This window comes from Leptodactylus fuscus, chromosome 9, assembly GCF_031893055.1.
Source record: "Leptodactylus fuscus isolate aLepFus1 chromosome 9, aLepFus1.hap2, whole genome shotgun sequence".
Classification (NCBI taxonomy): domain Eukaryota; kingdom Metazoa; phylum Chordata; class Amphibia; order Anura; family Leptodactylidae; genus Leptodactylus; species Leptodactylus fuscus.
The window spans coordinates 23,545,233-23,561,460 of NC_134273.1; the positions used below are offsets into that span (position 1 = coordinate 23,545,233).

General features: G+C 46.0%; 1 protein-coding gene across 1 annotated transcript in view; it reads left to right on the plus strand.

Moving 5' to 3' along the window:
* The window catches only part of LOC142217829 (histo-blood group ABO system transferase 2-like), a 56,109-nt gene that overhangs the window by 23,748 nt on the left and 16,133 nt on the right, over positions 1–16,228 (plus strand). The window contains exon 5 of the mRNA XM_075286149.1: positions 11,764–11,895. Coding sequence (XP_075142250.1) covers positions 11,764–11,895 — 132 coding nt within the window. The remainder of the gene's footprint in view (positions 1–11,763; positions 11,896–16,228) is intronic.

Genomic DNA, 16,228 nt, shown 5'->3' on the forward strand with positions numbered 1-16,228 from the left:
AAAGACTTGAAAACTGATATTTTGCTCAATCGAGTTCAGGGAAAGAGAATTAAAAGTGTAGAGAAAGTATAGGGAGGAATTTATACAGAATAGTGAAACAGAACAGGGTTTATTTGGGGTGTCTGTAGCCTGGGTAATAGGAACAATCCTACTACTCCTTGCTGCACTGACTGCCATTATACTGCTGCTCATTGCGGGTTTGCAATAGATCATAAATGTGTAACTCAAATTATTGGGTTCTTATCAGTCCTTGTACTGTGCAGTTATATGTTGTAAAGCCTTTTCTTGATGTTTATTAGTGGGGAAAAAATAAGTGGCTTATTAGCCATGGTGTGTTGAAAGGAGACAATTACAGCCCTTTTTTGCCCTGTGTTAATTTCCTTTTCAGTTACCTATTTGATCTAACAGTATTTTAGACAGAGAAGCAACAGGCCCTGTACTAGGGAGGGCCACAGTCCTAAATATTTCTGGTGCAGGCACAGGTCACAGCAGAGTAAGGGGGCGAGGAAGCAGGCGTCATTTCCAGAGGCCTGAGCTCCCAGTGTCAGCTAGCGGTTGTGTATTGACCAGCAACGCAGCGGTTCTAGAATGGTTGATTCGGTCATCCACTTCATCCCAAGTCACATCAGAAACCCCAGCCAAGAGTCGGTGGGTTCATCAGACACAACCCTTAATTGGCATGGCCCGGGAGCAGGCCCTGCGTACTCATCTGTTCTCCACCTGTCTCTGTCCTTTTCTGTTGCCTCAGCCAGAGAAGTAATCAATGCTGTTGTCTCAGATCCACTATACAGCAAGGACGAGCTACTAGAGGACAGTCAGCAGCTAGTGCCAAGATCTGGAGGAGAAATCTATTGCTTCCTTCGGTAGGCAGAGAAGTAGTGATGAGGAGAGTGGCGTGGGAGCTGGTGTTGCAAGCGGTCAGGCTCCTGGCTCAGAGACCAATAAGGAGGACGTCAATGACGTGCAGACAGTACTCAATTATGATGTAGCTGACGAAGGGGCTTCATCATCATCGGGAGAAGAGAGTGGCAGCTTGCGCATGAGACAGCGGCGGAGCCAACAAGTCAGCAGCATGGCCAGGAGTCATCTGGGTGGTAGCAGTGGGAAGTTGGGAACAAAACATTCCCGGGGTAGACCACCCACTTCGCAGGAGCCTACCTGTCCGGAAAGCAGTGGTGCAGGGGTTCACAAAGGCAGTGGTAGTATAAGTCAGTCAGTGTGGAGTGTTGGGGATAAAATCACCTACTTGGCAGTGTTCCAGTTTTTTGTTCCTCGCCAGGGGAGTTGAACATGGCCATATGTCAAAAATGGGGGCAGAAGGTAAAGCATGGCCAGGGTGACAATGTTGGCACCCGAGCCTTGCATCAACATATGCAGCATCACCATAAAGTGTCCTGGAAGAACTGTGGCTCCAGTGTGGTGGTCCAGCCTGCCGCAGCAACCGCTGCATCACCCAGTGGCACGCACCCCATTTCAGGCAGTCAAGGCTCCAGAAATTAGCTGTTTTAATACGATTCAATTCAGATCGAATTGTTTTGTAAAATGTGGCGAACCAGCCAAATCTAATTTTTTTTTAAATTCGCTCATCTCTAATTATCAGCAGTCTCAGAAAGTATTATCGTTAAGCTATAACCCATCCTCTCTAGTTTCGGCAGCAGTTTCACAGATTATCATGACTGAAATACAACTCGGCATTCCCAATTTTAGCAGCAGTCTCATAACATATCATCACTGAGGCCAAGTTCACATCAGTCCAGGGCTTCCCATTATTTGGGTCCACCTGTTACCCATGTCCACCGTTTTCATATTAAAAGTGGTGGAAGGAAAAGTCTTCCACACAGCCCTTTTCCTATATCTGATCTCTGCCAGTTTCTGCGATGAAGATACCGGCGCGGATGTGAATTTGGCCCGAGCTGTTATCCAGCTCCTTTATTCTCTGCAGCAGTCTCAAAGCTGCTTATATTAAGGCTAAGTTCACATGACGTTTTTTTGGTCACGGTTTTGGCATTGTCAAAACCGGACCGGAAAACGCATGAAGCGTTTCCTGAGGCGTTTTTTTTTTTTTGCCATTTGAAGCATTTCCTGAAGTATTTTTTGAGACGTTTTTCGTGGAGTTTCCTGATCCGTTTCCTTTTGGGATGTGGTGATGAATTATATTAAAAAAACGCCTGGCGTTTCCTGATCAGATTTTTGCCATTCCCGCTTCAGGTTCCACTTCAGGTTTCTGACCACAAAACCGCGATCAGGAAAAACCATCTCACATTGATTTGCTTTGAAGCCGCAAGCTGGAGAACGCTTGTGGCTTCAAAAAGAATTGACAACTCGTTTCTTTTTTGCCGCTAGCAGAAAAAAACACTAGCGGCAAAGACTCAGAAACGTTTCACATACTTTGAATGGTGAGGTGTTTTTTGGTTCAGGGTTTGGAGAAAGATTTCTGCCAAAACCCTGACCAAAAAAACTCAGTGTGAACTTAGCCTTATACTATAAGTTGGACAGCTTCAGGGAAAGGTGTGGCGCTCTGACTTACTCATAATGAAATGCTAGAAAAGAACAAGAGTTCTTTCCTGTTGTAGCCATCTAAGTACACACAAGTAAAGTGATAAAATATTCAAAACCATGCCAAGTTTCTGGCTGCATGTCAAGTCAATAGTAAATCCCCGCCTCTAATCTGGCGTGTCCGCTCCTGCCTGGAGTTTTGGCGATATGTTGCGATACAAGCTATACAAGTGTTGGTATGGACTCTTATATAAAAGAGATTGGTGAAGAACTAGGTCAGCCAAGGCATGTAGCATTTTTTTTTCCTAAGAACAACACATTGATGGACCCAATAACCACATTAGAGATCTATGGTATCCCACTTATGTCACATGTCTTCCAGTATAAATGGAGGAAAAAATTCAATTGTGAACAGAGCCTTATATGTGGCTTTAGTAAATGTGCGTTTGGATTTCAGTCCTTGCATTGTGATAGGTAAAAAAAAAAAGCAGGCAAAGCCAAAAAAAAGTTATTCAGCCGAAAGCCTTCATTTACTAACGTAATGATGTATTATATTTATAATCCAAGAGCCTCAAAAATATTTCCAATATCGCTAAACATAACTTAGCAGAACATGGTAATAATGGATAGTATTTCAAGCTTCTTGATATTCATAGGGTGAAAAGGCCAGCCCATAGAGGAAATGTCCAACTTTTCCTTATCAATCATGACGCCTTTTGGATACTCTACCTGGACACCCAATGGGCTTAATCTTTAATAAGTCTCTGGATATGTAGAAGTTTTACACAGTGGCATAAAGACCATGGTCATGGGGATGCGACTGTGACCACAGCCATATGGAAATGGCTGGGGGCCCGGAACACCATGAAAGCCTGGTTCCCCGACTGCTATACATATTGATAATAGAAAGGGGTCTAGCTATGACTGTGCAGGGGCACCTAACGTGGCGTTGTACTGTGCCAGGTCACTTAACTTGGAATTATATTGTGCAGGGGGCAATAATGTGGCATTATACTGTAAGGGGGCATTAAGGAAAATTATACTGTGGTAGAGGGCATTAACGAGCATTGTACTGTGAAGGGAGGGCATAAAGGAGCATTATACTGTTGGGGACACTAATGGGGCATTAGTGCTCCCACATAGTAAAATACCCCATTATTGTGCCTCCTCATTATGCTTCTGAGCAAGGCTGTTTTAACACATTGACGGGTTCAGTGCAAAGGTTTCATAAATGGCCCCCCCATTACCAACACTTAGGTATACCCAACTTGCAACTAACACAATATAATGCTTCACTAGTGGCTCCTTACAATATAATGTCCCCCTCCATCTATCCCCACAGTTTAATATCCCCATCCATATGTCCCCCAGTTTAAACCTTTCACTGTCAGTGGTTTTCAGATTTTTTTTCTCCGCTGGTTGCCAGGGCAATTTTCATAGTTTTGACATGAACAAATAAAATCTAAATTGCAACATTAAAAAATTATACTAAGCCCCCCCATGCCTATACCTATATATTTTCTTAAAGTAAACACCTTCAGCATTGTCAAAATGCCACTTGTATTGTATATGAACAGGCACCTTCATGCAATTTTGATTTTAAGTGTTTTTTATTAAAAAAAAATTCAAATTCCGTAATTATAGTTGCTAAAAGTGGAAACCAAACAAAAAGTTATATGCACCCAACCTCAATATGTGCACGGTTCATTTATAGCACTAAATGGCTACACCCGCATGCACATACTGTCATAAAATCGCCTAAACTGGAAGGAACAAAATCCTGCTTTGAAGCTGGAAATGTTAAAAAGTATAATCGTATAAAATGTTGGGATTACCCACTGTGAAAAGCAAGTGAACCCCTAAACCCTATATATTTCTTGAAAGCACAAACCTGAAGATTGCATGCACCTCAATTGGTTATCAATAGCCATGTCCACCATCTTGTAACTTTGTGACAAAAGCAATTTAAAAAAATGCACCAAAACATATATTGCACCTAAAACTTCTATTGCAAAACACATATAAAGTAATAGATCAAAGTCTACACAATTTATATATACCACAAATATCATCTACAAGAGCTTGTACTCTCAAAAACACTGATGCAGAAGATAAGCATGATTTTGCTGTCATTCACTGTTAAAAATCTTTACTGCACCTAGAAAATTGTGTCTGTGATTCCAAAACTAACTTTTTTTTAGATTATACAGTATACCGTGTATAAAAACACAATTTATTACTTCATATATACAACCACCTTCCTGCAACTTTGCAGCAAACTGAGAATACAAGCAAAAATTGCATAAAAATTCAAATTTAGCTATAAAGTGCCAGCTCAAGCAGACCCTATCTGCAAACAATATGTACTTTCTAAAAAACTACAAGATGTGAGGAATTCATACATACCACACATATACATTTACTGGTGTGGATGTTAGAGAAACGCCAAAAATCACAAAAATGCGAAAATCAATTTTGCGCATGAAAATTGAATAAGGGTTTGCATAAGAATATAATTTTCTATCCCCTGTAGGCAGGTGGAGGGCAAGGTTGTGGAGGGAAGATACCTGCCATTAAGATGGCTCCTCTCACTTGGTAATGGACTGGAATCCATATCCAAGTTTTGGGTCTGATTATAGACCCGGGCTCAAAGCTCTGGTCCTGGGTTTGGTCAGAGCCAAAGTTGGAGCCTTAAACACTGTCCAGATAGAAGGGCGTTTCTCTCTCTCCTTCCTGCTTCTAATGGTGGAACTTGACCCTTTCGTCACATCTGCATTTGGTAATCCATTTGGGGAGACCGCATGGACTCCCTGAATGGAATACCAAACACATTTGCAAATGCTGTGCAGTGAAAGCACATGGACATCATAGACTATAATAGGGTCTGTGTGTTTGCTGCGCACTGCCCGCGGACAGGAAAGTAGATTGTGAACTACTTTCCTGTCCGCATGTTGTGTGTGGAGATCTGGCTGCAAGCACACGGTCCCCATTCTAGTCTATGAGGATCCGTGTGCTTTTACTACACAGCGCTTGCAATTGCGTTTGGTTTTCTGTTCAGGTGGGTCCCCATGTGTACTCCCCCAAATTGAATGCCAACGCAGATGTGAACCAACCCTGAACTACAAACACTCTGACTGTATGGAGGATAAAAATGGAGACAAGCTGCTAACCTGGTGAGCCTGTGAGACTGTTTCTAATCACAAAGACTGTGTTATGTTGCTGGACTCTGCTGCTACTTGGCTGAATTAAGCCATTTTGTGTTGCCTTATGCTGCTGAAAGCCATTTGTGTTTGGACTTTGTGAACTCCTCCAAATAAAGCACCAGTGTGAATTTGCAGACAATCCTCAATGTGTCATACTTGCCTGATAACCATCTCCAAGTTCCCAAAGTTACACCCCATATATTTCATGAACAATTTCAATCCCTGTACTAATTAATGTGATAACTTGCTGGAGGGAAACTAATAGGTGTGCCATATATACGTGATCACACCCTTACTCAGCCCTGTCTTTTCATGTAATAAACTTTTACAAATATGCCCAACCTTGTTGATAAGAACAGACACTTATCTAAGCATGTTCAGGTTAAACTCTTGCACTTGCTTCAAGGTAGTAAAAATTGCACAGGCAATAGGCTAGCATGCCGCCTGGACACTGGGACACCATGCCTCATGACATTCCCCCCACGGTCTCCTCTCCTCTGACTGTGTTTCCTTGATCCATGAGAGAGAAATTGTGGTAGCTATATGGCCAGAAAATTGTAGAGAGACCTGTGTGCTGGGTAAATATTTGTACAATTCTCAATCACTAATCTTTTTGGCTGAAGCCAAGGCAGTGCCAGATTGGCAAGTAATAAATTATACAGATTGGTATCAAAGCAATAACACTTGAACGCCAACTTGTCTGTGCCTGCATAGTTAATAGAAACACATTTATACAAAACTAGCCTTTGCCCACGACTTTGTCTGTGGGTTGTTGGATTCGATGATCCACCTATATTCAGCAAATTGTTGCCATCGATGGTTTGCCTGCTCTGGCATTTCGGAAGCTCTCAAGCTGTCCTGCTGCTGAACTTATCCCTCACAATGAGGAATAAGTTCAGGAATAAGTTCAGCAGCAGGACAGCTTGAGAGCTTCCGAAATGCCAGAGCAGGCAAACCATCGATGGCAACAATTTGCTGAATATAGGTGGATCATCGACGCCAACAACCCGCAGACAAAGTCATGGGCAGAGGCTAGTTTTGTATAAATGTCTTTCTATTAACTATTTCTATTAACTATGCAGACAGTTATTCCTCACACTTATTCCTCACAGCGTGCCTGTGATTGTTCCGGCATGTAAGCAGCTCACTGGGATGCCATATAATGAGCGTGTTGTTGGTGTTGACGATCCGCCTGCTCCGGTGTTTCGACAGCTGTGAAGCTGGCCTGCCACTGAATACGTTCCTTGCGCTGTGCCCATGATTGTTTCGGGATCTCAGCAGCTTGTTGGGAAGCCATATGATGAGCGTGTTGTTGGCGTTGATGATCTGCATGCTCCGGCGTTTCGGCAGCTCTCAAGCTGGCCTGCCGCTGAACTTGTTTCTTGCACTGTGCCTGTGACTGTTCCAGAATCTCAGCACCTCGCTGGAGCATCATATAATGAACGTGTTATTGGTGTTGATGATCTGCCTGTTCCAGCGTTTCTGCAGCTGTCAAGCTGGCCTGCCGCTGAAATCGCTCCTCACGCTGTGCCCGTGATTGTTTCGGCATCTCAGCAGTTCACAGGGACGTCATATAAAGAGTGTGTTGTTGGCGTCGATGATCCCCCTCAGCTGTGCTTGAGGAGAACTGTGTGACTTCTGACTCTGTCATAGCTGTTGTTGTGTGCGACATTTTAGATTTTCTTTTTCCAGGCATGTTGAAAATTGGCAAACTGCTAATTTGGATTTAAGGTGTTTGCCCGTGTCAGTTTTTCAGCACTGACACTGAGCAGATCAGATAATATGCAAATGTTTATATATACTGAGGGTTAGCGTGTGTTTACACAGAGAGATAACAGCCCTGGATGAGATAAGGTGCTGCTAAGAGCTGTTTAATATAGTATGTGAACATAAATTCATAACAGTCAAGAAGCCATGTCATTTACTGGAGTAAAAAGTAGCCTATGTTTTAATAGAGGTTACAATCTATCTATGTGCTAAATTTCATTCAAATCCGTTCAGCCGTTTTTGCGTGATTGAGGAACAAACATACAAACTTTCACATTTTTAAGTATAGGAGTAAGATACGAGGAATAATGGTATGTCATATGGAAGAATTGTCAGGCTAAAAGCTACAGTCCTGGAAATGAAGGAAAGATTTGAACTGTACCTGAGGACATTTTTAATTTTCTGAGAGGCAAACATCTCCAAATTGAAATTCTTAAAGAGTCAACACATATGTAATATTTCTGTGAAGGAGCCATGGTGTAGGCTATTATCAGGAAGCTGTTGGGTAGGCACCCAGAACACATTCTTCTGGTGGGCGCTAGTATGCCACTGTGGTTATTATTTTATAGGCACTGATGTGCTGACCCCCAAGAAAGGTGAACAAATTACATACACTTATATTGTAGGTACAAGTACAAGGAAAAACAATAACAAAAAACGGATAACACCTTTTTTTCCAGCTGTCCCAATTTTGCTATTGTTCTAAATTTACTGAAACAAACCCAGTAAATTTTGCTTGTCCCAGCCTGACAATGCATTGGTTATGAACAGCTAACCCAAAGTGGAGAGTTCTGTGCAGCTTGGGTGTATTCCTGAGAGTGACTGGGCCACCAGCACTCACATGGTCGTGCCCAGGTCAGTGATGTCACAGAAGAGTGCTGGACATCACCAGGAGAGTGCTGGATGCTGCAAGGAAACCCAAAAGAGGTATCGGAAGGTGAGTATTGATTTTGTTTTATGCCTCCTGGGCTTCCACTTATTATACTTTGGGGTCTGAAGAAACCCCAGAATATAATGTGGCTGCCATTTTAGTTTTTCCAAGACAAATCTCCATTTGGTTTGTTAAAAAAAATGAACAATTTGAAATATTTAGGTTAAACTCTGCTTGGTACAAGCCATCTCTAATAGTTATTGAATAAATTACTGACAGCTTTATGGTTAATTTGTGTTCTGCATTCCAGAGCCCTGATCTCCTCTCGGGTTCCTGTGATGCACATAGCATTACCTGTATGACCAGGATGTCAAATTCAAAATGTAAATCTATTACAGCCTCAATGTGACTCTCGTAGAACTGCATAGTCAGTTTCACTTCCCGTTCATTCAGGAAACACTATAGTATGTCCATCATAGGAGCATGGATAAGGTCAGTGCTCGGGAGGCGAGCACATAACTTCACAAGTTTTCAGTATTATACTGAAATACTTTTTAAATGCCTTATTTTTCCCAACTAAAATATTGGTAACTATTAGAGATGAGCGAACACTAAAATGTTCGAGGTTCGAAATTCGATTCGAACAGCCGCTCACTGTTCGAGTGTTCGAATGGGTTTCGAACCCCATTATAGTCTATGGGGAACATAAACTCGTTAAGGGGGAAACCCAAATTCGTGTCTGGAGGGTCACCAAGTCCACTATGACACCCCAGGAAATGATACCAACACCCTGGAATGACACTGGGACAGCAGGGGAAGCATGTCTGGGGGCATAAAAGTCACTTTATTTCATGGAAATCCCTGTCAGTTTGCGATTTTCGCAAGCTAACTTTTCCCCATAGAAATGCATTGGCCAGTGCTGATTGGCCAGAGTACGGAACTCGACCAATCAGCGCTGGCTCTGCTGGAGGAGGCGGAGTCTAAGATAGCTCCACACCAGTCTCCATTCAGGTCCGACCTTAGACTCCGCCTCCTCCGGCAGAGCCAGCGCTGATTGGCCGAAGGCTGGCCAATGCATTCCTATGCGAATGCAGACTTAGCAGTGCTGAGTCAGTTTTGCTCAACTACACATCTGATGCACACTCGGCACTGCTACATCAGATGTAGCAATCTGATGTAGCAGAGCCGAGGGTGCACTAGAACCCCTGTGCAAACTCAGTTCACACTAATAGAATGCATTGGCCAGCGCTGATTGGCCAATGCATTCTATTAGCCCGATGAAGTAGAGCTGAATGTGTGTGCTAAGCACACACATTCAGCACTGCTTCATCAAGCCAATACAATGCATTAGCCAGTGCTGATTGGCCAGAGTACGGAATTCGGCCAATCAGCGCTGGCTCTGCTGGAGGAGGCGGAGTCTAAGGTCGGACCTGAATGGAGACTGGTGTGGAGCGATCTTAGACTCCGCCTCCTCCAGCAGAGCCAGCGCTGATTGGCCGAATTCCGTACTCTGGCCAATCAGCGCTGGCCAATGCATTCTATTAGCTTGATGAAGCAGAGTGTGCACAAGGGTTCAAGCGCACCCTCGGCTCTGATGTAGCAGAGCCGAGGCTGCACAAGGGTTCAAGCGCACCCTCGGCTCTGATGTAGGAGAGCCGAGGGTGCACTTGAACCCTTGTGCAGCCTCGGCTCTGCTACATCAGAGCCGAGGGTGCGCTCGAACCCTTGTGCACACTCTGCTTCATCAAGCTAATAGAATGCATTGGCCAGCGCTGATTGGCCAATGTATTCTATTAGCCTGATGAAGTAGAGCTGAATGTGTGTGCTAAGCACACACATTCAGCTCTACTTCATCGGGCTAATAGAATGCATTGGCCAGCGCTGATTGGCCAGAGTACGGAACTCGACCAATCAGCGCTGGCTCTGCTGGAGGAGGCGGAGTCTAAGATCGCTCCACACCAGTCTCCATTCAGGTCCGACCTTAGACTCCGCCTCCTCCAGCAGAGCCAGCGCTGATTGGCCGAATTCCGTACTCTGGCCAATCAGCACTGGCTAATGCATTGTATTGGCTTGATGAAGCAGTGCTGAATGTGTGTGCTTAGCACACACATTCAGCTCTACTTCATCGGGCTAATAGAATGCATTGGCCAATCAGCGCTGGCCAATGCATTCTATTAGTGTGAACTGAGTTTGCACAGGGGTTCTAGTGCACCCTCGGCTCTGCTACATCAGATTGCTACATCTGATGTAGCAGTGCCGAGTGTGCATCAGATGTGTAGTTGAGCAAAACTGACTCAGCACTGCTAAGTCTGCATTCGCATAGGAATGCATTGGCCAGCCTTCGGCCAATCAGCGATGGCTCTGCCGGAGGAGGCGGAGTCTAAGGTCGGACCTGAATGGAGACTGGTGTGGAGCGATCTTAGACTCCGCCTCCTCCAGCAGAGCCAGCGCTGATTGGTCGAGTTCCGTACTCTGGCCAATCAGCGCTGGCCAATGCATTCTATTAGCCCGATGAAGTAGAGCTGAATGTGTGTGCTTAGCACACACATTCAGCTCTACTTCATCAGGCTAATAGAATACATTGGCCAATCAGCGCTGGCCAATGCATTCTATTAGCTTGATGAAGCAGAGTGTGCACAAGGGTTCAAGCGCACCCTCGGCTCTGATGTAGCAGAGCTGAGGGTGCACAAGGGTTCAAGTGCACCCTCGGCTCTCCTACATCAGAGCCGAGGGTGCGCTTGAACCCTTGTGCAGCCTCGGCTCTGCTACATCAGAGCCGAGGGTGCGCTTGAACCCTTGTGCACACTCTGCTTCATCAAGCTAATAGAATGCATTGGCCAGCGCTGATTGGCCAGAGTACGGAATTCGGCCAATCAGCGCTGGCCAATGCATCCCTATGGGAAAAAGTTTATCTCACAAAAATCACAATTACACACCCGATAGAGCCCCAAAAAGTTATTTTTAATAACATTCCCCCCTAAATAAAGGTTATCCCTAGCTATCCCTGCCTGTACAGCTATCCCTGTCTCATAGTCACAAAGTTCACATTCTCATATGACCCGGATTTGAAATCCACTATTCGTCTAAAATGGAGGTCACCTGATTTCGGCAGCCAATGACTTTTTCCAATTTTTTTCAATGCCCCCAGTGTCGTAGTTCCTGTCCCACCTCCCCTGCGCTGTTATTGGTGCAAAAAAGGCGCCAGGGAAGGTGGGAGGGGAATCGAATTTTGGCGCACTTTACCACGTGGTGTTCGATTCGATTCGAACATGGCGAACACCCTGATATCCGATCGAACATGTGTTCGATAGAACACTGTTCGCTCATCTCTAGTAACTATGCAACACCACTCAAGTATATATGAATAAGGTAGATGATAGCATACATAAAAAATAACCATTTTTCTTTACTTTATCTCATTCACAGCTTACAAAAAGCAAATTTAATATTTCCATGCAAACAAGAACAGATAATTAATTACTCAGAGAAAACAGCAGCGCAAGAGATTGAGCTGGCGCACTACGAGAGGCTACGGCTCGTAAAAAGTAGAAATCTTAGGTAAGTTACAGACTGATATAGAAACTTTGTAATATATCTTATTAAAGGGATCCAATCATTGGAATCCCATTTTTTTCTCCCTAACACGTAGGAATAGCCTTAAGAAAGTAAGTTGGTGTAAGCGGCCACAAAAAAATGGCCACGGGCATGTGCAGTCGGCTCAGCCCGAGGCCTGATGGCAGGTCCGACTGCACATGCCTAGAAGTTTGAAACCCAGGACAGAACAACTATTCCTACATGTTAGGAAAAAAAACGGGATTAGAGATGAGCGAACACTAAAATGTTCGAGGTTCGAAATTCGATTCGAACAGCCGCTCAATGTTCGTGTGTTCGAACGGGTTTCGAACCCCATTATAGTCTATGGGGAACAGATACTCGTTAAGGGGGAAACCCAAATCCGTGTCTGGAGGGTCACCAAGTCCACTATGACACCCCAGGAAATGATGCCAACACCTCTGGAATGACACTGGGACAGCAGGGGAAGCATGTCTGGGGGCATCTAACACACCAAAGACCCTCTATTACCCCAACATCACAGCCTAACAACTACACACTTTACACACTCAATACCACCTCTCTGACAGTAGGAAAACACCTTGAAACATGTGTATTTGGCACTTGCAGTGAGGAGAGCTTGTCACCAGCAGTGAATTTGGCCCTTGTAGTAAGTTGAGGTTGGCACCAACATTTGTTTTGAAAATCAGGGTGGATTGAGCCTCTAACCAGCAGAGTTTGGGCAAATTCATGGTGGAGGGAGCCTCTAAAAACCCCAGTTTGGACCAATTCATGGTGGAGGGAGACTCTAAAAACCCCAGTTTGGACCAATTCATGGTGGAGGGAGCCTCTAAAAACCCCAGTTTGGACCAATTCATGGTGGAGGGAGCCTCTAACCAGCCCAGTTTGGGCAAATTCATGGTGGAGGGAGCCTCTAACCAGCCCAGTTTGGACCAATTAATGGTGGAGGGAGCCTCTAACCAGCCCAGTTTGGACCAATTAATGGTGGAGGGAGCCTCTAACCACCCCAGTTTGGACCAATTCATGGTGGAGGGAGCCTCTAACCAGCCCAGTTTGGACCAATTCATGGTGGAGGGAGCCTCTAAAAAACCCAGTTTGGACCAATTCATGGTGGAGGGAGCCTCTAAACAGCCCAGTTTGGGCAAATTCATGGTGGAGGGAGCCTCTAACCACCCCAGTTTGGACCAATTCATGGTGGAGGGAGCCTCTAAACAGCCAAGTTTGGACCAATTCATGGTGAAGGGAGCCTCTAAAAACCCGTTTGGACCAATTCATGGTGGAGGGAGCCTCTAACCAGCCCAGTTTGGGCAAATTCATGGTGGAGGGAGCCTCTAAACAGCCCAGTTTGGGCAAATTCATGGTGGAGGGAGCCTCTAACCAGCCCAGTTTGGACCAATTCATGGTGGAGGGAGCCTCTAACCAGCCCAGTTTGGGCAAATTCATGGTGGAGGGAGCCTCTAAACAGCCCAGTTTGGGCAAATTCATGGTGGAGGGAGCCTCTAACCAGCCCAGTTTGGACCAATTCATGGTGGAGGGAGCCTCTAACCAGCCCAGTTTGGACCAATTCATGGTGGAGGGAGCCTCTAAAAAACCCAGTTTGGACCAATTCATGGTGGAGGGAGCCTCTAAACAGCCCAGTTTGGGCAAATTCATGGTGGAGGGAGCCTCTAACCACCCCAGTTTGGACCAATTCATGGTGGAGGGAGCCTCTAAACAGCCAAGTTTGGACCAATTCATGGTGAAGGGAGCCTCTAAAAACCCGTTTGGACCAATTCATGGTGGAGGGAGCCTCTAACCAGCCCAGTTTGGGCAAATTCATGGTGGAGGGAGCCTCTAAACAGCCCAGTTTGGGCAAATTCATGGTGGAGGGAGCCTCTAACCAGCCCAGTTTGGACCAATTCATGGTGGAGGGAGCCTCTAACCAGCCCAGTTTGGGCAAATTCATGGTGGAGGGAGCCTCTAAACAGCCCAGTTTGGGCAAATTCATGGTGGAGGGAGCCTCTAACCAGCCCAGTTTGGACCAATTAATGGTGGAGGGAGCCTCTAAACAGCCAAGTTTTGGGAAATTCATGGTGGAGGGAGCCTCTAACCAGCCCAGTTTGGACCAATTAATGGTGGAGGGAGCCTCTAACCACCCCAGTTTGGACCAATTCATGGTGGAGGGAGCCTCTAAAAACCCCAGTTTGGACCAATTCATGGTGGAGGGAGCCTCTAACCAGCCCAGTTTGGGCAAATTCATGGTGGAGGGAGCCTCTAAACAGCCCAGTTTGGGCAAATTCATGGTGGAGGGAGCCTCTAACCAGCCCAGTTTGGACCAATTAATGGTGGAGGGAGCCTCTAAACAGCCAAGTTTTGGGAAATTCATGGTGGAGGGAGCCTCTAACCAGCCCAGTTTGGACCAATTCATGGTGGAGGGAGCCTCTAACCAGCCCAGTTTGGACCAATTCATGGTGGAGGGAGCCTCTAAACAGCCCAGTTTGGGCAAATTCATGGTGGAGGGAGCCTCTAAAAAACCCAGTTTGGACCAATTCATGGTGGAGGGAGCCTCTAATTAGCCCAGTTTGGACCAATTAATTGTGGAGGGAGCCTCTAACCAGCCCAGTTTGGACCAATTAATGGTGGAGGGAGCCTCTAACCACCCCAGTTTGGACCAATTCATGGTGGAGGGAGCCTCTAAACAGCCAAGTTTGGACCAATTCATGGTGGAGGGAGCCTCTAAAAACCCCAGTTTGGACCAATTCATGGTGGAGGGAGCCTCTAACCAGCCCAGTTTGGGCAAATTCATGGTGGAGGGAGCCTCTAAACAGCCCAGTTTGGGCAAATTCATGGTGGAGGGAGCCTCTAAACAGCCCAGTTTGGGCAAATTCATGGTGGAGGGAGCCTCTAACCAGCCCAGTTTGGACCAATTAATGGTGGAGGGAGCCTCTAAACAGCCAAGTTTTGGGAAATTCATGGTGGAGGGAGCCTCTAACCAGCCCAGTTTGGACCAATTAATGGTGGAGGGAGCCTCTAACCACCCCAGTTTGGACCAATTCATGGTGGAGGGAGCCTCTAAACAGCCAAGTTTGGACCAATTCATGGTGGAGGGAGCCTCTAAAAACCCCAGTTTGGACCAATTCATGGTGGAGGGAGCCTCTAACCAGCCCAGTTTGGGCAAATTCATGGTGGAGGGAGCCTCTAAACAGCCCAGTTTGGGCAAATTCATGGTGGAGGGAGCCTCTAACCAGCCCAGTTTGGACCAATTAATGGTGGAGGGAGCCTCTAAACAGCCAAGTTTTGGGAAATTCATGGTGGAGGGAGCCTCTAACCAGCCCAGTTTGGACCAATTCATGATGGAGGGAGCCTCTAACCAGCCCAGTTTGGACCAATTCATGGTGGAGGGAGCCTCTAAACAGCCCAGTTTGGGCAAATTCATGTTGGAGGGAGCCTCTAACCAGCCCAGTTTGGACCAATTAATGGTGGAGGGAGCCTCTAAACAGCCAAGTTTTGGGAAATTCATGGTGGAGGGAGCCTCTAACCAGCCCAGTTTGGACCAATTCATGGTGGAGGGAGCCTCTAACCAGCCCAGTTTGGACCAATTCATGGTGGAGGGAGCCTCTAAACAGCCCAGTTTGGGCAAATTCATGGTGGAGGGAGCCTCTAAAAAACCCAGTTTGGACCAATTCATGGTGGAGGGAGCCTCTAATTAGCCCAGTTTGGACCAATTAATTGTGGAGGGAGCCTCTAACCAGCCCAGTTTGGACCAATTAATGGTGGAGGGAGCCTCTAACCACCCCAGTTTGGGCAAATTCATGGTGGAGGGAGCCTCTAACCAGCCCAGTTTGGACCAATTCATGGTGGAGGGAGCCTCTAAACAGCCCAGTTTGGGCAAATTCATGGTGGAGGGAGCCTCTAAAAAACCCAGTTTGGACCAATTCATGGTGGAGGGAGCCTCTAATTAGCCCAGTTTGGACCAATTAATTGTGGAGGGAGCCTCTAACCAGCCCAGTTTGGACCAATTAATGGTGGAGGGAGCCTCTAACCACCCCAGTTTGGACCAATTCATGGTGGAGGGAGCCTCTAAACAGCCAAGTTTGGACCAATTCATGGTGGAGGGAGCCTCTAAAAACCCCAGTTTGGACCAATTCATGGTGGAGGGAGCCTCTAACCAGCCCAGTTTGGGCAAATTCATGGTGGAGGGAGCCTCTAAACAGCCCAGTTTGGGCAAATTCATGGTGGAGGGAGCCTCTAACCAGCCCAGTTTGGACCAATTAATGGTGGAGGGAGCCTCTAAACAGCCAAGTTTTGGGAAATTCATGGTGGAGGGAGCCTCTAACCA